The sequence below is a fragment of the Penicillium waksmanii genome, assembly GCF_028829765.1.
Source record: "Penicillium waksmanii strain IBT 27052 chromosome Unknown utg000004l:1.0-5674109.0:1.0-5678898.0, whole genome shotgun sequence".
NCBI classification, from domain to species: Eukaryota; Fungi; Ascomycota; class Eurotiomycetes; order Eurotiales; family Aspergillaceae; genus Penicillium; species Penicillium waksmanii.
Window position 1 is genome coordinate 3,954,124 of NW_026643251.1, and position 17,181 is coordinate 3,971,304.

At 50.3% G+C, this 17,181-nt stretch overlaps 5 protein-coding genes across 5 annotated transcripts; 3 read left to right on the plus strand and 2 right to left on the minus strand.

Annotated features, from left to right (window-relative positions):
* Positions 1-260: 260 nt before the first annotated feature.
* Positions 261-2,253, minus strand: N7481_004287 (NAD(P)/FAD-dependent oxidoreductase; the record flags this gene model as incomplete). Its single annotated transcript, XM_057263506.1, has 3 exons — positions 261-567; positions 670-1,705; positions 1,893-2,253. The coding sequence occupies 3 exons, from the start codon at positions 2,251-2,253 to the stop codon at positions 261-263; spliced, it is 1,704 nt and encodes a 567-aa protein (XP_057125167.1).
* A 163-nt stretch (positions 2,254-2,416) lies between these two features.
* On the plus strand, positions 2,417-3,513 carry N7481_004288 (class I SAM-dependent methyltransferase; the record flags this gene model as incomplete). The annotated part of the gene is made up of 2 exons (XM_057263507.1): positions 2,417-2,523; positions 2,574-3,513. The coding sequence occupies 2 exons, from the start codon at positions 2,417-2,419 to the stop codon at positions 3,511-3,513; spliced, it is 1,047 nt and encodes a 348-aa protein (XP_057125168.1).
* Positions 3,514-7,562: 4,049 nt separating this feature from the next.
* Positions 7,563-9,110, plus strand: N7481_004289 (uncharacterized protein; the record flags this gene model as incomplete). The annotated part of the gene is made up of 2 exons (XM_057263508.1): positions 7,563-7,957; positions 8,036-9,110. The coding sequence occupies 2 exons, from the start codon at positions 7,563-7,565 to the stop codon at positions 9,108-9,110; spliced, it is 1,470 nt and encodes a 489-aa protein (XP_057125169.1).
* An 813-nt stretch (positions 9,111-9,923) lies between these two features.
* Positions 9,924-12,774, plus strand: N7481_004290 (Zn(II)2Cys6 transcription factor; the record flags this gene model as incomplete). The annotated part of the gene is made up of 4 exons (XM_057263509.1): positions 9,924-10,303; positions 10,400-10,511; positions 10,577-11,313; positions 11,370-12,774. The coding sequence occupies 4 exons, from the start codon at positions 9,924-9,926 to the stop codon at positions 12,772-12,774; spliced, it is 2,634 nt and encodes an 877-aa protein (XP_057125170.1).
* Positions 12,775-13,924: 1,150 nt separating this feature from the next.
* N7481_004291 (uncharacterized protein) lies at positions 13,925-17,056 on the minus strand (the record flags this gene model as incomplete). Its single annotated transcript, XM_057263510.1, has 1 exon — positions 13,925-17,056. One exon carries the CDS (start codon positions 17,054-17,056, stop codon positions 13,925-13,927), a length of 3,132 nt encoding a protein of 1,043 aa, XP_057125171.1.
* Positions 17,057-17,181: the final 125 nt, after the last annotated feature.

Here is a 17,181-nt window from a genome sequence, read left to right on the forward strand (position 1 = left end):
TTTCCTTGTATCACCTCGTACTAGCCGTAGTCCAGATATCGATGTCAAGTTTCTGGATAATAACTTTTGAAGTTCAGCAGGATGCTAAAGTAGCATTGATATCCATGGATCTCATGAACACGTTGATCAAAATCTACGTAGTATGCTCACGACATGTTGAGGTCGGGCAATCTTAGTGTGGTCAAGTAGTAGTATATTCAGTTCAATTCGCATTTATACAGATCTATCTATTTTCATGCCAGAATGCATGTGTCGACAATTTACAGCGCACTCTCGCGATAAGCCTTCCTCGTCTTAGCCAACTCCTCTTGCAAATTCGAGTTCCTTGCCCCAGATCGGCTTCCATCGCCGTCGAAGAGGTCATCCATATTGGTTCCTGGAGCGGGGGTGTTTGCCTCCGTCCACTCCCACAACTTCTGCAGTTCGGGGTCCAAAGTGCCCTCCATGGCATCAACAACTTTGTCTCCAAGCACAGGGAAAAACTTGTAGGCGTGTCCGCTGCCACCAGTCGCGAGGAACAGTCCCTCGTAATCGGGGTGGTACGAAACAATAAAATCTCCATCAGGGCTGCCCAAAAGTAGATTAGCATCATGCACTTGGCCGGACGGATAATATCTTCCAATGGAAATACCACCCAAGGTCCCATATATGCAGAAAAAAAGTACTCACGTATCAGTATACCAGCAAATCCTGGTATCAGCAAACGGCCTCTCCACGAAACGAGGAAGCAACTGCTTCAATGCTTCCCTGAACGCATCTTGTCCCTCCAGCGGAACGGGACCACCAGTTTCAGGCAGACTAACCGCCATCGTCTCCTTGGGTGCACCGACCCCGGGAACAGGCACGGTGATCGGGTTCCGGTAACCATACGCATGGCGCGCAATCTTGAGCAAATTGTCACGCGGCGGGATGATGAACATGCCTGTAGCAAAGTTCAAGATAGTAGGTAAATTCTCCAGCTCACGCTGCTCGGCGTCACTAATTTTGATATACGCAATTGCCTGGCCTGTGGCCACGGCCTTGCCGCGCAGATCAACAAGTCGGGGTGTCCATGCTCCAGTCGCCAAAACAACCAGGTCAGCTGTCAGTGTCGTTCCATTCGTCAACGCAACACCCTTTGCACGTGGCTTGCCTTTGCCTTTGCCTTTGCCAGCAGCGAATGCAGATGCAGACGCAGACGCAGACGCAGGCTCGTCAAAAAGCACCCGGTCAACATTTCCATGGCGAAACTCAACCTTCCCATCCGCATCAAGCATCTGCTTCGCAAACGCCACACTCGCCCCCGCATCGGACCAGCCAGAGCCCCAATTCACATACCCACCAGCAACATCCAAATCCTCACCATACGGCGGGACAACGGAAAGCACATCTTTCTGGCTAGGCAGGAAAACAACATTATCGCCCTCGATCTGGCGCACGTTGTTGTAGCTCTTGCGCGCGTACTCCTTTGCACTGACGCTGTCGGCCGGGTACACTAGCAGCAGGCCGTTCTGCGTGTACCGACCCTGACGACCCCAGGCCGTGCTGCGCCATTTCTGGATGGCTGCGGCCGCGAGCTTGGAGTATGCTGCGTTGGCGTAGTCTGCCCGCACAATCCGTGATGTGTCGACGGATGAGCCGTGCGGGTTTGGAATTGTCGGTGACGATTCCACCAGTGTGATCTTGGCTTCCGGGTGGCGCTGTCTCAATGAGAGAGCGGTAGACACTGTTTCTTGTCAGTGGGTGTGATTTTTGAAGAAATCAATGTACATGTTTTCAATCAGGGGGAAGGGGTCAATGGGTTGCGATTATTTTGGGGATGTTGGTGGGTTGGGGTAAAATCATGGGGGCACTGATTTTCTGGGGTTCAAATTGTGTGGGAGAGTCCCGTGTGAAGTAGAGAAAAGACTTACGTCCGAAGACTCCTCCACCCACGATGAGGATACTAGGAGGAAGCACCATCGCGATTGAAATTCCTGTGTGATTTCCGAGAGGTTTCTGTTGAGGATCGTGGTCGAGGTTTCTGGTGGTTCCCATCGCACTTCGTTTCCCATTGCTCCACTCAGACTGGCTTGATAGCCCGATAACGGACTCGTTTTTCGGTCTGTCCGCCCCGAGATCCATAGGATCCCCACGACTTGACAGTCCCGCACCGAGCTTCGCGCGGATGAGCTTGTATGAGCTTGTATGAAGTGGTAGGATCAGTTGAAAAGAAGGAACACAAAGAGAGAGACCTGCTCTTAGGATTTTGCTCTCTACCTGGCTCGTCTCCATAGTCGACTTGTTCTGACGCGCCCAGGGATTTTTCTTCGCGAGGTCTATTACTACCTCCAGACCTCTTCCACGAAGAGGGTTGCTTGACTAGTGAGGCAGAAAGGAATTCCCATTCCCCAATCCCCTTGGATCTACTCACATGATGGCTTCAATGCGCTGCACAATGACTATGCATCCCTCTCGATTAGCCAGCGCCTCCCTGCGAGCCTCCAGGCCCATGATACCCAGTCGAGGAGTCCAGAGCAAAGCTACGCGTCAAAAACGAGCAAGGTAGGCTCACAAGAATCCATTATATATCGCCGAATATACTAACAGCATAGTCCTAATACCCCGCCGCCGCGGAAACAATTCAATGCGGATATCCAGCGCTTTCAAGAACGCTACACGAAGAAGGAATCAGCTGCCGCACCTCATGGAATCCCAATTCGAGTCCTCTCCTTCATGGGAGTTACTATACTCGCAATCAGTACATACACGGGGTATCTCTACACCTCATATCAGCAGGAAGTGCGCAAAGCGCAGGCGCTCGACATCCCCCGCGACGTCTCAGATCGGTACAATAGTACTGCACCCACTTTCGATGCCGAGGTAGATCTCTCTGAGAAAGCCATGCGTCTTGGGAAGAAACGAGCAGATCTCCTCCATCTTGCGCGCGGGGATGTTCTGGAGGTCAGTTGTGGTACGGGTCGGAATCTCGAGTACTACGATCTGAAGGAACGACGCGGTGTGGATGAGCAAGGACACGCCGCTGTGCTTGGGTGTCGGTCTCTAACATTTGTGGACCTGAGTCCGCAGATGGTGAATATCACCAAGGAGAAGTTCGAGGCGGCGAATCCCGGGTTCACGCGCGTCGCGTTCCGAGCTCAGGATGCTGCTGCCGTGACGGTCGAATCTCCTGTGAAGGTGCAGAATTCTGGGTCGGCCGAGGGGAATGTCTACTACGATACTGTCGTTCAAACGATGGGTCTCTGTTCGATGCCGGATCCTGTGGGAACGTTGCGGCATCTCGGTCAGATTACGGAGCCGGGGCATGGGCGTATTTTGCTGCTGGAACATGGTCGCTCGCATTACGATTGGCTGAATCGGATCTTGGACAATCTCGCACCCCTGCATGCGGATAAGCATGGGTGTTGGTGGAATCGGGATATAGGGGCTATTGTGAAGGAGAGTGGCCTGGAGGTTGTTGAGGAGAAGAGGTGGCATTTTGGGACGACGTGGAGATATGTTCTTCGTCCGAAGCCGGATGAGACTCGATCTTAGCTGGGAGTAATTTTGTATTATAGTATGTGTTGATTAATTACTTATATAGAAGGTTTGTAAATATATGTACCTGACAGGCTTCCACGGTTCAAGTTCAAGTTGTAGTGATTGTGGTTTAGTACTACTAGTAAGTAGTACTGGTAACATGAAACTTCAAGTTGATGTTCCCCGGGGCTGAACATATATACTATCGCTAGGTACTACTAGTAACTAGTATTCAAAATCATAGTAAGTTGTCCAAGTAACTCTACTAGTACTAATTCAAGACGTACAGTAGCAAAGGGAAATACTAGTACATCTTAAATCACATCAAGTACTTAAAATCCCGAGGTTCAAGTTGCTAAGTAGTACTATTTACATCAAGTGACGGCCTCTGGTCCTAAGATGCAGTCATGTACAACCACACCCGAAACCAAAAGTGCGAAACAACCATACATGCCCATGTGTAAGCAGTAAACAAACGCAAGATACTAGTAGATTGCACATGCCAAAATTCCAACGAGCCCCCCCCCCGATTCAAATCGACTGCTCGCCTCGACGTTACAATCTCACGTCCGCGCAAGCTGTCGCAGAATGATTAGGGGCCAATGTGAAACCCGCCCGGAGCCTGCGCTAACAACAAACCGTTTCAAAATGTCCTCCCTAAGGGTGAGTGCATGTGATGACTCCCGTCGTACTCTCCTGCCCCCTATCGAATTCAAGTGATCTTGATGCCGAAAAAGGTGAGCAGAAGCGACGCGACAAGGTCTGCCTTGCCAGATGATGTTAAGTTGGTGTCATACATTTTGCAGATCGCTTTGTCTGAGATCAGGCTGATTCTGATGACCCCGCTCGATGGATGGATGTATCTCGGCTACAGACAATTAATTTTTTTTTGGAAGTCTAACCATACTTGCAAGGCTAGTACGAGATTTTCCCACTTTTGAGACATTCGTGAGAAGGGTAGGGAGGGGTTGACGGTTGATCATACTAGTAGGTATTATTCTGCCGGGCCCGTCCAATCTTACTCAAAAGGACGACAGGTCGGGACGCGGATGCAAAGCCCTTCCAATCTTTATCGAATATTATATGCACGGTGCAGATCCCCTGCAGGGGTGTGTTCTCTATGTCTTGAATCATGGTTCGGTTGGCCTGCTAATTTGGTTTTGTACATACATACATAGTGCAGCAGATTACGGATACGGAGTACTGGAGGTTATGATGCAAGGACTGTGATACTTGGAGGTCTGTTGTACCTACATATGCGCCGTTGGTGATTAGTTATATCCATCTCGATCTGCCTTCTTGGAGACATGATGGAAAAGATAGTACATACAAGTAGACGGCCAAGGCTGACTACTAGTAGCCCACATTTCCGAAGTGATGCCATCGTGTGGGGGTGGTGGTTGCATATCTGCTTTGATCCAACCTTGATCGGTCTTAACTCTGAGGAAACTATAGAGTATGTAGGCCTTCGACCTGGCAAGACACTCCGGATAGAGTTTGCACCTACATCCAGGCCATGCGATGCAGGCTGGCGGTCGGATCGCACAATCTAGATGTGGAGATGCGGAGATTTAGCAACCGCTGCATACTGTCCATACATATACATCTACACACATACATCTGCGAGTAGTTACATGCAAATGTTCATTGTAGGTGGAGTCTACGCAATCGAGTAGGTCACTGGTAACAGTGCCAACGACTCGGGTCTTCGATCAGATAAATTGCCTCCCTTCGGCCGACCGATCGGGATGCTTTCGAACAATGGGCAGATGGAAAAAGGTAGATCCATGGTTTGGGGTCGGCACCTCCGCCTCATTGAGACGGTCGATGTCATGCCCAGGTGCAAACGGAGGCAGGAGAGGGGCGAATAGTAGTAGTCCACGGGTGTCACCTAGGGTAGGGTTTATTCCCATGAGGGGCAAGGATATACTTTATGGAATGATGTTCCCCCCGATCCTGCGAGAGACCTGCATTAATTGCAATGCTCGCACCCGCACCCTTGCTGCTGCCAAGCAAACCAGGGGTATGAAACAAAATGATTAGATGAATACGTACAGAGGAGGGAGGGAAAGCGATGATGTCCTGTTGACTTGGGTATCATGTTATGGCAAGTTAGATGCATAGTTTAGTCGGCTCGACGGGCAGCGCTGAGGCCGCCAGTGGGGAGCCGCTATCAGGGCTATCGTCGCGATTGCCATCATATCGACGTACGTCGGGAAAGGGAAGATCGACCATTTCATGGCATCATCACTTTTTTAACACATACTATACGGAGTAATGAATACGAAGTCGTCAGCCCCCTCATTCTGTGGAGAGGGGTGTGGTAGTGGGAAACGGTCTTGGAATTGATATGCAGTGCCGATACTCCGTAAAGGGCAAGTTGTCGTGGAGAGGAGAGGAATATCATAATAACGACTGGCATAACGATCGGAATAAAAGGGGGGGGCAATCTATAGCTCAGCTTGAGGAGGATGCATCATCGGGTGGCGAGGCTCCCTCCCCGGGGGCGCTACTGCGAGCATCCCGTATGGATTCTTTGGGCTAGCGGTATTTGAGATTACAATACTTTGTACTCCGACTCGGTACACGCGCGGATGGGCTCGAAGGGCTTGAAGGGGGGACCCACCAGTGGACTGGGTGGGAACTCACTTTTTCCAAACGGCGACGCTAGGGATCTTTTTTGGGACCCGGTGTTTTTCCTTCGGGTTGCTCGGAGGCAACAGAATACTCGTAGCTGAAGAGAGCCGAGGAGGGAAAGAGGCTTCGATCGACTGCCGAGGCCCTGACCACATACAAGTATCCCTACGAGTATATACTCCGTAGATATATAGAACTAGATGTATGCATGTCTGTACTGTATGTGCCGTGTCCAGCGGCCAGAGAGCAGCGGTCAGCGAACAAGTCGACTGGTCACCCAGCAACCATTGACAGATCGAATGCATAACTGCGTTTCCCCGAACGCGAACGCTGCCGGTGCTTCCCTAGGACCAAATGACCATCCAATGGGGCGTGCGCAAGTTGATATTATTATTCAGGGCGAAAGACGATGATTAGTGGAGGTTGGATGTCTCGACGGAGTCAATATGGATCGAGATGGAGTCCACAGAACCATTTTGGGAGATGGGACACATGGTGTCCCCACCCACCAGCATCGCTCGTTTTTTTCTTTTCTTTTTGTCTTTCCTTTGCCTTGCATCTCCACTCCTCACTCTCCACCGGTATGCCACTACGGCCGAGGATGGAATGGGCGGGCTATGAATGGTATGGTATGAAAATCTGCTCCACTGACCGCCTGGAATCTGAGAGAAAAAATCCGAGCTGCATGTCGCATCCCTGCAGAGAATTGATTTTGGCCTGGCGGTGTAGAGGTGGATTCGAAGAAAAGAAGTGAACGTGAACTGAAATCGTACATAGAGTGGTATAATGATAGAGTAGCAGTGGTAGCAGAAGTAGGAGTAGTAGTATAGTTGGTGTATAGAGCAGTTGAAGGTTGAAACCGGAAGTCTACTCGTACGGTGGCGAGCCATGGGCGAAAAGCATTCCAGGGAGAACCAAAAGACAAGACAAACAGAAATTCATCCAACGGGCCAATCAGCGTGACGGCGATTCCGAATCCTGTATGGTAATTACCGAAATTTTGAAATTGGTTAGCAAAAAAAGAGAAAAAAAAAAGGGCGAAAAAATCGAGGGAATCCACTATGAGATTCCTCAGTGGAAAGCCCCAAAAGTATAGTGCAAGAGAGAGAGAGAGAGAGAGAGAGAACCTGCACTGGTAGTCTGTGAGAGAGAGACTGTGAGAGAGCTTGTCGCATCTTCGATGACCCTTTCTCTCTTCCCATCCTCCTCCCCCTCCCCCCTTTCAACCTTTCATCTCTCAAAGCATTTCCTAATTATCCTCTGTTTTTATTATACTTTATTATTATTATCTTCTTCCTCCTTTGACGCTTTTTGTTTCTTGGTCCTTCCTTTATTCTTTCGCCTCTCATCCCCCCCCCCCCCTCCTCCCCTCTCTCTCTTCCTCCTTTGTTCTCCAAATACCCCCCATCATCCGACCCGACATCATTATGCCGTACAATACCCGTCGCAAATCACTCTCTCTTCCATCGTTAGGCATTCACCTCCCCAACTCATCGCGTCGTTCGCCCTCCTTTTCAAAAGGCGCTCATGCGACTGAGGATTTGCCTCCTGCAAAGAAAGTGAAGCGATCGCATACCTCATTATCTCCCGAGCCTTCTACCGAGCGGGAAACGGTTTTGCGCGCCACTCGGAATGGGTTATTCGACCACACGCCACCTCCTTCACCCTTGGATCGCGGGGCTGCGCCTAAGATCGATACCGAAGGTATTAACGATGATATCGTTGTCGCCGTGATTGATCAACTAGAGAAGACGGGCAATCGCCCTCATCTGGTAAAAGAACTGGCCGCGGTTTTGATTGCGCTGAATGCGACTGTCGCCAAGTACGTTCCATTCCACTTTTGCAAAATGACTTGCAACCTCCCAGCCCTGACTTCCAAATGCTAACAGAATTCCTCTAGTTCCGCTAATCCCGCTGCCCTCCTCTCCTCGCGCCTGGCTGCCTATATGAAGCGCTCATGGACCGCTCTTGCGCCGTGCCCTATGGCTAAGGAACTGATTAATATCCACCCACGCAAAGTGTACTATTATCTGACGACCTTCCCTCGTCAACCTATTCCGGAACCTTCCGACGAGCTGGTCTCGAGCGTCGACGGCAAGAACATTACGCCTAGCGTCTCGAGCCTGGATCAGGACGAAGAAGATGTGATGGCGCGCCAACGGAGCCCCAGCCCGGAAGTGGACTTGTCCACACCCGATTTTGAAGAAGAAGAGGCCCGTGACGCCGGTCGGGGATCTCCCTCTGATCAGTTCCCGGACCCATCCAGCCACACCCGCCTGATGCACTCCCACCGCGCGGCCTCTCCGCCCCTGGAGGGCGACGAGAAGGAATTCACCCAGACTGCCAGCGCCGTGCGGGAACGCGCCTCCGAAGAGAAAGCCAGCCGCCAGGGCTCCGCCGAGCGGGGACTTTCCGTTCTCTCCGAGGGCCTCAGCAACATGGATGATGAGATGAGTGTTTCGGAATCCGCCGTGAATGCCGGATCCGTGACGCCCTCTCTCCATGGTGAGCGCATGTCCGAGGAGGAGTACAGTGATTACTTCTCCCACATGACTGCTGCGGATCAGGAATACCAGGACCTCGACGAGGCCGCTGCTGTTGCCCTGTTCGGTACTTCTCCTTCTCCCTCGCTCACCTCCCTCGCATCGTCAGTCTCGTCTGGTACGAGTGCTCTTACCGATGCTGGAGAAGAGCGAGCCGAGTCACTCCCGGCTGCTCCACAGATCAGCCTTCCGACCGACCCGGATGCCGCTCCCGTCTCAACCCTCAAGCGATCTCTTGATATGTTGAACAGCGGCCTTCCGGATGTCGATCTGAAGATGTCTGATTTGACTGAGTCTCACGAGAAACTTAGTCTGGGTCCTCGGGCTATGGCCGCCATGACCCCCGAGCCCATTCTGGACTCCTGGAGAGAGCTGCAGAACCCGGAGACCGTGGAAGTCGATGAGCTCGATGAGATGTTTGGCGAAATCTAAGCTTTCGTGCCATACTCACGGTCTCCTATCTGCATCTCTCCACCTCCATGCTTCTATATTTCCCAACTTCTGTCACTCTCTCTCCACTCTCTCGATGGGCATAAAAGCCCACCGATATCGTTTATACCCTTTGATCTAACCCTCTCCCATCTACCTCCCTTGACCGTGTACATGTCGGCTCCCATGCCTCCGCCGTGTTCTACTCCTTTCCCGCTAATTCATTTTCCTGTATATATACATCTGTTGATGCTTTTTTTTTCTTTCCTCTTTTACTTTTACTTTTCCTCTTTTTTCTGGTCTCGCCCTGGATGGGTGGAAGGGAGGATATGGGATTGGGAACTTTGTTTTTTGTGCTGTGATCGTTTTGCCATCAAAAGAAGGCCAAAAAAGCGATTGTCTATGTATGTTTTAGGCGTCATTCGAAACCATGGATCGTTTTTTGATCGAAATCTTGTCTTGGAATCTGAAATCATCCACTTGTAGTCCATGGGACACCTCGGTAGGCATTCTGACTAAGCCCAACTCCATTTCTCGGGGCCTTCTTCACGTTCGCCACATCTTCGTAAATCGCCTTATCGCCTCCCCTCCTTCCGATCGCCTACGAGTACTACAACCCGACTAGTTGAATGAAATCAAGTATCCAAATGGATCCCATATCTCCTTAAACTACTACCACGGTCGTGACCGACTTCCATCCCGGCTGTTCGACCGAGATTGCGCCTTGGCCCGCATAGGGATTCCCCTCCATTCATTATCAATTCGGTCAATTCGGAAGACCCCTCAGGGTGCACCCACTAAGTGCACCCCGCAAATATGACGATGGATGACCAGCCTCCAAACCAACCGACGGAAGGACTCGCATCGCAGAAGGAACTTCCAACTCAATTTCTCCATCCGAATGATTCGCGTATCACCGCCTCGAAAGCGGCTTCCGTCACTGACTCGGCTTCGACCTTGAAAAACTCGAAACTCGGCTCCACGAGCCGGCCTAACTCCACTGGCCCTGCCAAGGTCGCCATCCCTCGTTCGCGATCCGGTATCGCCCCTCGATATGGCCGCCGCGTCCCCCGGGCTTGCGAATCATGCAGATCGCGCAAAACGAAGTGCAGCGGTGATACCCCGGTGTGTCGACAGTGTCGTGAACTGCGCATCTCGTGCCAGTACCCCGTGGGATGGAAGGAAAAAACAAAGAAGTTAGTCGTTTCACTGCTTATTCGCATGTGCACGGTGGATTTGGACTGCCCCCTGCTGGCTTGAATATTGGTTACTGATACATCTCTAATTTCTAGACAAGTCGAATGGCTCTCCGAGAAAACGGTCGATTATGAAAATTTGTTGAAGGATCTAGGGTCGTTGGTCGAGTCTAAAACTGCAGATCGTATCAGAAGCTTGCTGGACAAGGTGTGTCACTTGAGGATTTGGAGAGAACATACTCGCACCGTTCATTATATCTAACACGCTCGCAGTATGGTAACAACGAAGTCGAGTCCTCGTCAAACGCTAGTGCACCATCACATTCAGTCACCCCACGAGACGAAAATGGGGATGCCGACGATCTAAGCTCACCCTCTTCTATTGGCTCACTTGAGGCTATTGACCGCGTGGAGGAGGATCTGAACCGGACCGAACACTCACGAGCGACCGGGTTTATGAGCAAAAGCTCTGAGGTTACTTGGATGCAACGACTTCAGCGAGAGGCGGAACATCGTTCCAAGGGACTACCAGGTTCTTTGGAGCCAGGACAAAGTAAACGACAAGACGATGATCTCGCCCTCCATGCCGTGAGCTACCACTTAGACGACATTGATGTTTCTGTTCCTGAATCCGTGGAGATCTACGCTATGCCGTCCCGGGACCTGGCTGATAAACTCTTCGATGATTATCTCCGCACCGTGCATCCCTTCTTCCCTATGATCAATCGCCCTCTCTTCTGTGCTCAATATCGAACTTTCTTCGACAGTTCCGCCCGACCAGGGGATAAATGGCTCGCTATACTGAACATGATATTTGCTATCGCTGCCCAACATGCCCATTTAATCGAAGCGCCATGGAAGGGTGATGACAAAGACCATTTGGTGTACTTGACTCGGGCCAGGATTCTCAGTATGAATGGAGATGTCTTGTTTAGCCATCCCGATCTTCAGCAGGTTCAAGTGGAGGGTCTCATTGCATTCTATCTCCTTTCATCGGATCAGATCAATCGGTATTTTAACCTACCTGGCCGAGTAATATCCTCGTCCTATACTAATTATGACCCAGGGCATGGAGAATCTCAGCGATGGCGGTGCGATCTGCCATCACTCTTGGCATCAACATGAAGAGTACCAGTCCAACAACCCCAAATATCTCCAAAGAGGCTCGATACCGAGTTTGGTGGTGCCTGTATACCTTCGAGCACATGCTTGGAATCATGACAGGTCGGGCTACTTGTATCTTGGATGGGATTTGCACCACACCTCTACCCCTCCCTTTCACGGAAGAACAATTGCAGGAGCCCGAAGCAGCTGAGATGCTGAACGACTCGCATCTTCGCGATGACCGAATCAATAAGGTAATGGCTAGTGCATGGGTTCGTCATATGCCACTCAACCCAACCGGCGGCAAAGAGGCCACCCACAAGTCTCGCGAGCGTGACAACCCATGGGTAAAGGGCTTGCCTTTCAATTTTGGCCTTTGCCATCTCTACTACTGTGATTTGGCAGTCGTTATCCAGGAAATTGTGAACAAGGTGTATTCGACAGACTGTGTGATGGTGCCTTGGGCGCATATTGAGAATCGCATTGGCGAACTTCGGTCTCGAATTGACCTGTGGCTGACAAGTATCCCATCTGTTCTTGATTTCACGCAAAAGACCGATGATGGCCCCGAACAGCTTCGTAGCAAGCTCGCCCTGGCCTTTCACTTCTATAGTGCGCGGATCACTCTAGGCCGCCCATGCCTATGCCGACGAGATGCACAGAAGAAGGACCCGGCAGAAAAGTCATCTTTCAGCCATGACATGGCCGTGCTGACCCTAAATTCTGCAATGCAAATGTTGGACCTCATCCCAGATGAGCCGAGCGCCGTCCAGCTTTACGAAATCGCTCCCTGGTGGTGTGTTCTCCATTATCTTATGCAGGCCGCAACAGTGTTACTGTTGGAACTTTCATTTGGCTCCGTCCACATGCCAGAGGCAGAGCAGCAATTTATAGCGCTGTCCAAGAAATCCGTTCGATGGCTCTACGCTATGTCTGAGCACAGCGTCGCCTCCCGACGAGCCTGGCAACTCTGCGATATCTGCCTGCGCCGTCTGGCCTCGGGTATGGACTTCGATATATCTGACATACCCTCGAACACCTATCAACCCGCACCCACATCCACCCTTGACTCTACGGACGTCTGTCAGCCCGACAACTCTACAGGAACAAGCTCGCAAAACATATGGGGTCCCCATCTGGAACACCTCTCATTAACAAACCACTTCAACCAGCCGTTCCAGTTGGAAGGTGATAACTATAATTACCCGGCGTTCTCGAATCTTCCCGACACGGACCCCATGAACTCTGTTTCAGCAGATGGCCAGCTCTTTGATGATCTTTACTTCCCCTACGATCCCATTAGTGGCGAGTTCATTAAATCTTTCTTCCCTCATAACGAGGAGGATGATCACTGGGAACAAAGCTGAGGTAATGCCGTCAACGTTCTGTCTATGAAAAGGCATTTCACGAGTCAAGAAAACGAAATTATCCTTTCTCTATTCTTTGTTTCTTTTTACACATTGCTTTTCTTCATCCACTCTATCTGTCTTCATATCTTTCCAAAGGTTGGCCCTCGGATTCTCGTTTCTTGTCTTTTAATTTTTCTTCTTTGCATCTCTTTTGATCCTTGGGCATTTGGAGAGCAAGTATACCTTGTAACTTTGAATTTTCTTTGTTTCCCTCCCTTTCCCACGTCATCTTTCTCCTCTATCCTCTGTCATCTGTTTTGTTATTGCCCTTAGTATTATCGGTCAATTGCCACATACGCTCTAGACCAGTGCGTTATCATCGGACGGGTGGAGGACTGAACAGGCGTGCGCTTTGCAATTTATTTGGGTCAGGGTCAGGCTTAGGCCTTCGGATTAAAGGAAGGAGCCTGGAGGTGTTGGTGTTGGTATTTCTATTTTTCTCTTTCATTTTTTGGACCGTGGTTCTCTGAATCTGGAGTTCAGGGTGGCTTCTATATTAACATGGTACTTCCTCATTTGGCAGTATATTTCTACTTTTCAAATGTCCAGACTGGTCTCATATTTGAAGATAGTCTTCCTCTCTTTTCGAATTTTAATTGTATATTCAACATGAATTTTGCTTCATCTATTTGTTCTATGCAAGGATATTAAAAAAAATTCAAGGTAGTGATACATGACAGCCAGAATGCAGAGGGGTATATACATTTCTGGTGAGATAGAACATAGGCATAATGTACAGAGCGCCTGGTCTCAGGTGCTGACTTTTTCCGAGGCGGGTTTGTTCTCGGTAGAGTTGGTTGGAGCAGGTTTGGCATTAGCTGGCCGGGCTTTGGCTGTTTGAGCCTGAGTAGAGTTGACTTTGATAGACCCCGCCTGGAGAGACTTCGCAGTTTTCGTAGATTTCGCCTTGATCTTGACACGCTTAGTCTGGGTCTCTTCTCTCTATGATTTCTTTTGAGCAGCCTCAGTCTCAGGATTCGTCTTTGGGCCCAGGGGCTCTTGGGAATTGTTTGCATGGCGGTCCCTAGGCGAGGATGGTTTTATTCCCTTATCTTTAACGCCTAGGAAGGATTCCATCCATGGGTCATCCTGTATCTGTTTCGCCCGACTAGGGGGGGTGGAAGGACTCGTTGCCAAGAATGCCACGGAAGCGCATGCGTGCCATATATCCCGGGAGTTCCAGTTCAATTGAACTCTCCTCCATGTTTTCCTGAATGAATTTTCTGACACAGAAGTCAAGGATGGCCTCCGACTCTGTGGCGGGCGGGATGGCGCTTGAATTTGGTTCATCCTTGAGTGTTGGCTCTTGGGAATCGTTCCGCCGAGAAGGGTTGACAAGCGAATATGGCGTGACAAGAGGGGACGCACGAGAAGGCGAAGCTGAAAGGAAGGGAGAAGTCTGGTTCGCGTTGGCATGAGCCTCATCAAGTTCAAACTCCCTATAAGCAGCCTGCGCGAGTATGCGAAAGGTGCTCGCGTTCGGGATGACCAGCTTGCTTTGACGATATTCATGCCATTGGGCATTAAAGCTGCGGTCCCCAGAAACTTCAAGATGTTTTCGCTCAGCCGCCGTGTGCAATCGTACAACGCCACCAGCCTTTGTACGTACTTGAGCAGGGATTTGTACGTCTAGGCAACACTCATCGAATAGTTTCTTGCCTGCCTTACTGCCATAAACATCCACCACAGCAGATAGGATGTCATGAAAAGCATTGATGGGAACCTGAACAAGTTTGTCCCGTGGCGAGGCGCGATCTGCGCTGGCCTGCTTGAGAGTATCCACCATCGGAGCAGGAAGAATATCAACCAATGGACCAGGAAGAACGTCAACGAACGACCAGAGGCGTTTAAGCACTAATCGTTGAAATTTGTTTACGCGTTCGCTCTTGCTGGGCGACGTAGAGAACTCTCCCTGGAAGAGACGAATGAGAAGGTCAGATGCCCTAGCGAGGCTTTCTTGTTCCTTTTCTGCTGACTGACACCCGCTTGCCAGTTTGCGCTGAATGGATCCATCGAGCCTAATAATTTTGGCTGCTAGTGCAGTGATATTGCTGAAGCCCCATGACTTTGCCCTATAGTCGCGCATGAACCCTAGAGTGAAATGTGCTCGATCCCATGACTCCATTGAGATGTGCAAGTTTAAAACAGCTTTGAGCGTATTAGTGCTCAGTGGTGGACTAAGCGCTGCGATGACTTCATCAGAGAGCTCTTTGTTTTGCGTGGCAGCTGCGAAGCGAAGAATCGACGGTGCGATGGCTTGGTCGCCGTATGAAGCTTTGGCGATCGGGGGGCCATCAATGTCGTTGTTGAAGAGCAACCAATTTCCAAAGTCAAACGCTCGACAATTTGTAACTAGATCGAGCAACTCGGCCATGGTCACACTTTGGATTTGCGGAAGAGATGATTCTCCTAAGCTTGAATCGAGGTGTCTAGATTCGAAGAACGAGAAACCCGGAGAATCATGCTGGTCGAATTTCTCGAAGAACTCCCTAATATGATATGACTTGCTTGCGTCAACAATGCTTTGAAGCCGAGCATACCCAGAAAATGCCGTTGCGGCTTGCATTGTGCGTGCAGAGCCCCTGACGTTATACTCGATGAGGCCGGATATGGCAGCTGTTTCATCGTATAGTTGTGCTTTCGTAATGTCATTGAGTCGTTTGTCCGTAGGGATAGGCCGTCCTCCCCAGGGTGGAACAACATTTTGAGTGGATCGCAGGACCTTTTCGAATGCAATTGGGTCCTCATTGGGAATAAGACCACCTGACTCTATCATCCGGTTGAAATTCCAGTTGGTTGACCTGTTAGTCAGTTTGAGTTCATCCTTTGTCGCAGTAGGCTCAAGAAGCTGGGTGAGAGAGGTGGTGAGGTCGAGTAATTCAGAAGATGACATCCCGGTGGTTCCAACAGAAACGAAAGTCTTGTTGTGCAACATGTCGCGTAGAGAGGCAACGACTTCAGTGCTAATAGTCCGCCTTCCTAGACCGTTGAATGGGGGTCGCTCGTCATTTTTGAACCGACGGAGCGGCTCGTCATTGTCTGGGCGGCGCCAAGATTCCTCTTTACTGATATCAGTCTGTCGGACTGTATCGAGAGAACGAACTAGAGGCGCCCAGCTTGCGATTTTCCATGCTCGGTCATCGGTCCGTTTGCTCATATTCCTCAACAATTCAGCGCCTTGTTTGGAGAATCCATGCTCGACACAGCACCAGAGAATAAGTTCCAGCCAGATCTCTGGGCCAAGCTCCCGGAATCCCACATTGAAGGGAAGAAATGGCGGCTCCTCTCCAGCTTTGGTAGCGGTATTCGCAAGGGTAGTTTCATGTTCAAGCCATGCCGCATCTGAAAGAACAGTCATAATGTGAGTCGACAAAAGATTTAGTCCTGGAGGTCGAAATGAAATTTGATCTGGGTCCGCAGGCTGATACTGGTAAACCTTGTCGGAAATCAGTCCCAAGTGGTGCAAACGAGCAAGGATACGGAACACGCATGACATTGCGAATTTGGACTCGGTTGCAGAATGATCTGCAGCTGATAACACCAATGATCCCAGATTCATTAGCACCGACCCCAATATTCTCTGGCCAAAGTTATCCACAGCAGGTATTCTCGTGGCGACGTTGAGATCAAGTTTAGAGGCAGGTAATTGCACCTGTTTAAGCTCGGAGCTGGATAATTTAAGAAAAGATAGAGAGTTCAAAGAGAGGCCTGAATCTGCCATGGACCACTCAAGATTTGGGGCAGGATTCTTGACTCCCATGAAGGGGGCAAGTAACTCATACGTATCGATCAACTCGTTCAATAGTGCGTGCACGGTAGACCATTGTTTCAGGTTGAATCCCAGATGCGCTAGAAGATCCATTCCCCTCCATGTCTTTGCCAGCCACAGATAGCTCATCAGAGCATGACCTCTATCGAGATCTTTGGCATGTTGAGTGATTGTTCCCGTTGATCTGACCGAGGCCGCAGGCTGCTGTCTCTTTTGTGGTGTTTTCAAACATGACACAAGAGACGGGATCCAGACATCAGGATTGCGACTCTTGAGACTGACAGGGGATTTTGATAAATCGGTGTACTTGCAGATGAACTTGTGTTCCTCGAGCGTCAACGGGCGCCTAGTTGTAGAAGAGGGTCGGGAATGCGCGCGAGAAAGGGAAAGACACGGAAGTGCAAGCGGACTGGGAGTATAAGGCCCACGGCAAAGTCGAAGGAGACGGCCGGGGCGCAAGGACCTTATCATGACACGGCGGCGAGCCTGAAAGGCGCAAGGGAAAGGATCACGGTATCGGTGGGCGCGAGGGTGGTGTGGCACATTTCGCTCCAATTAAGGGTTTCGCGTATGGTCGGAACTTCGATTCGCTTTCT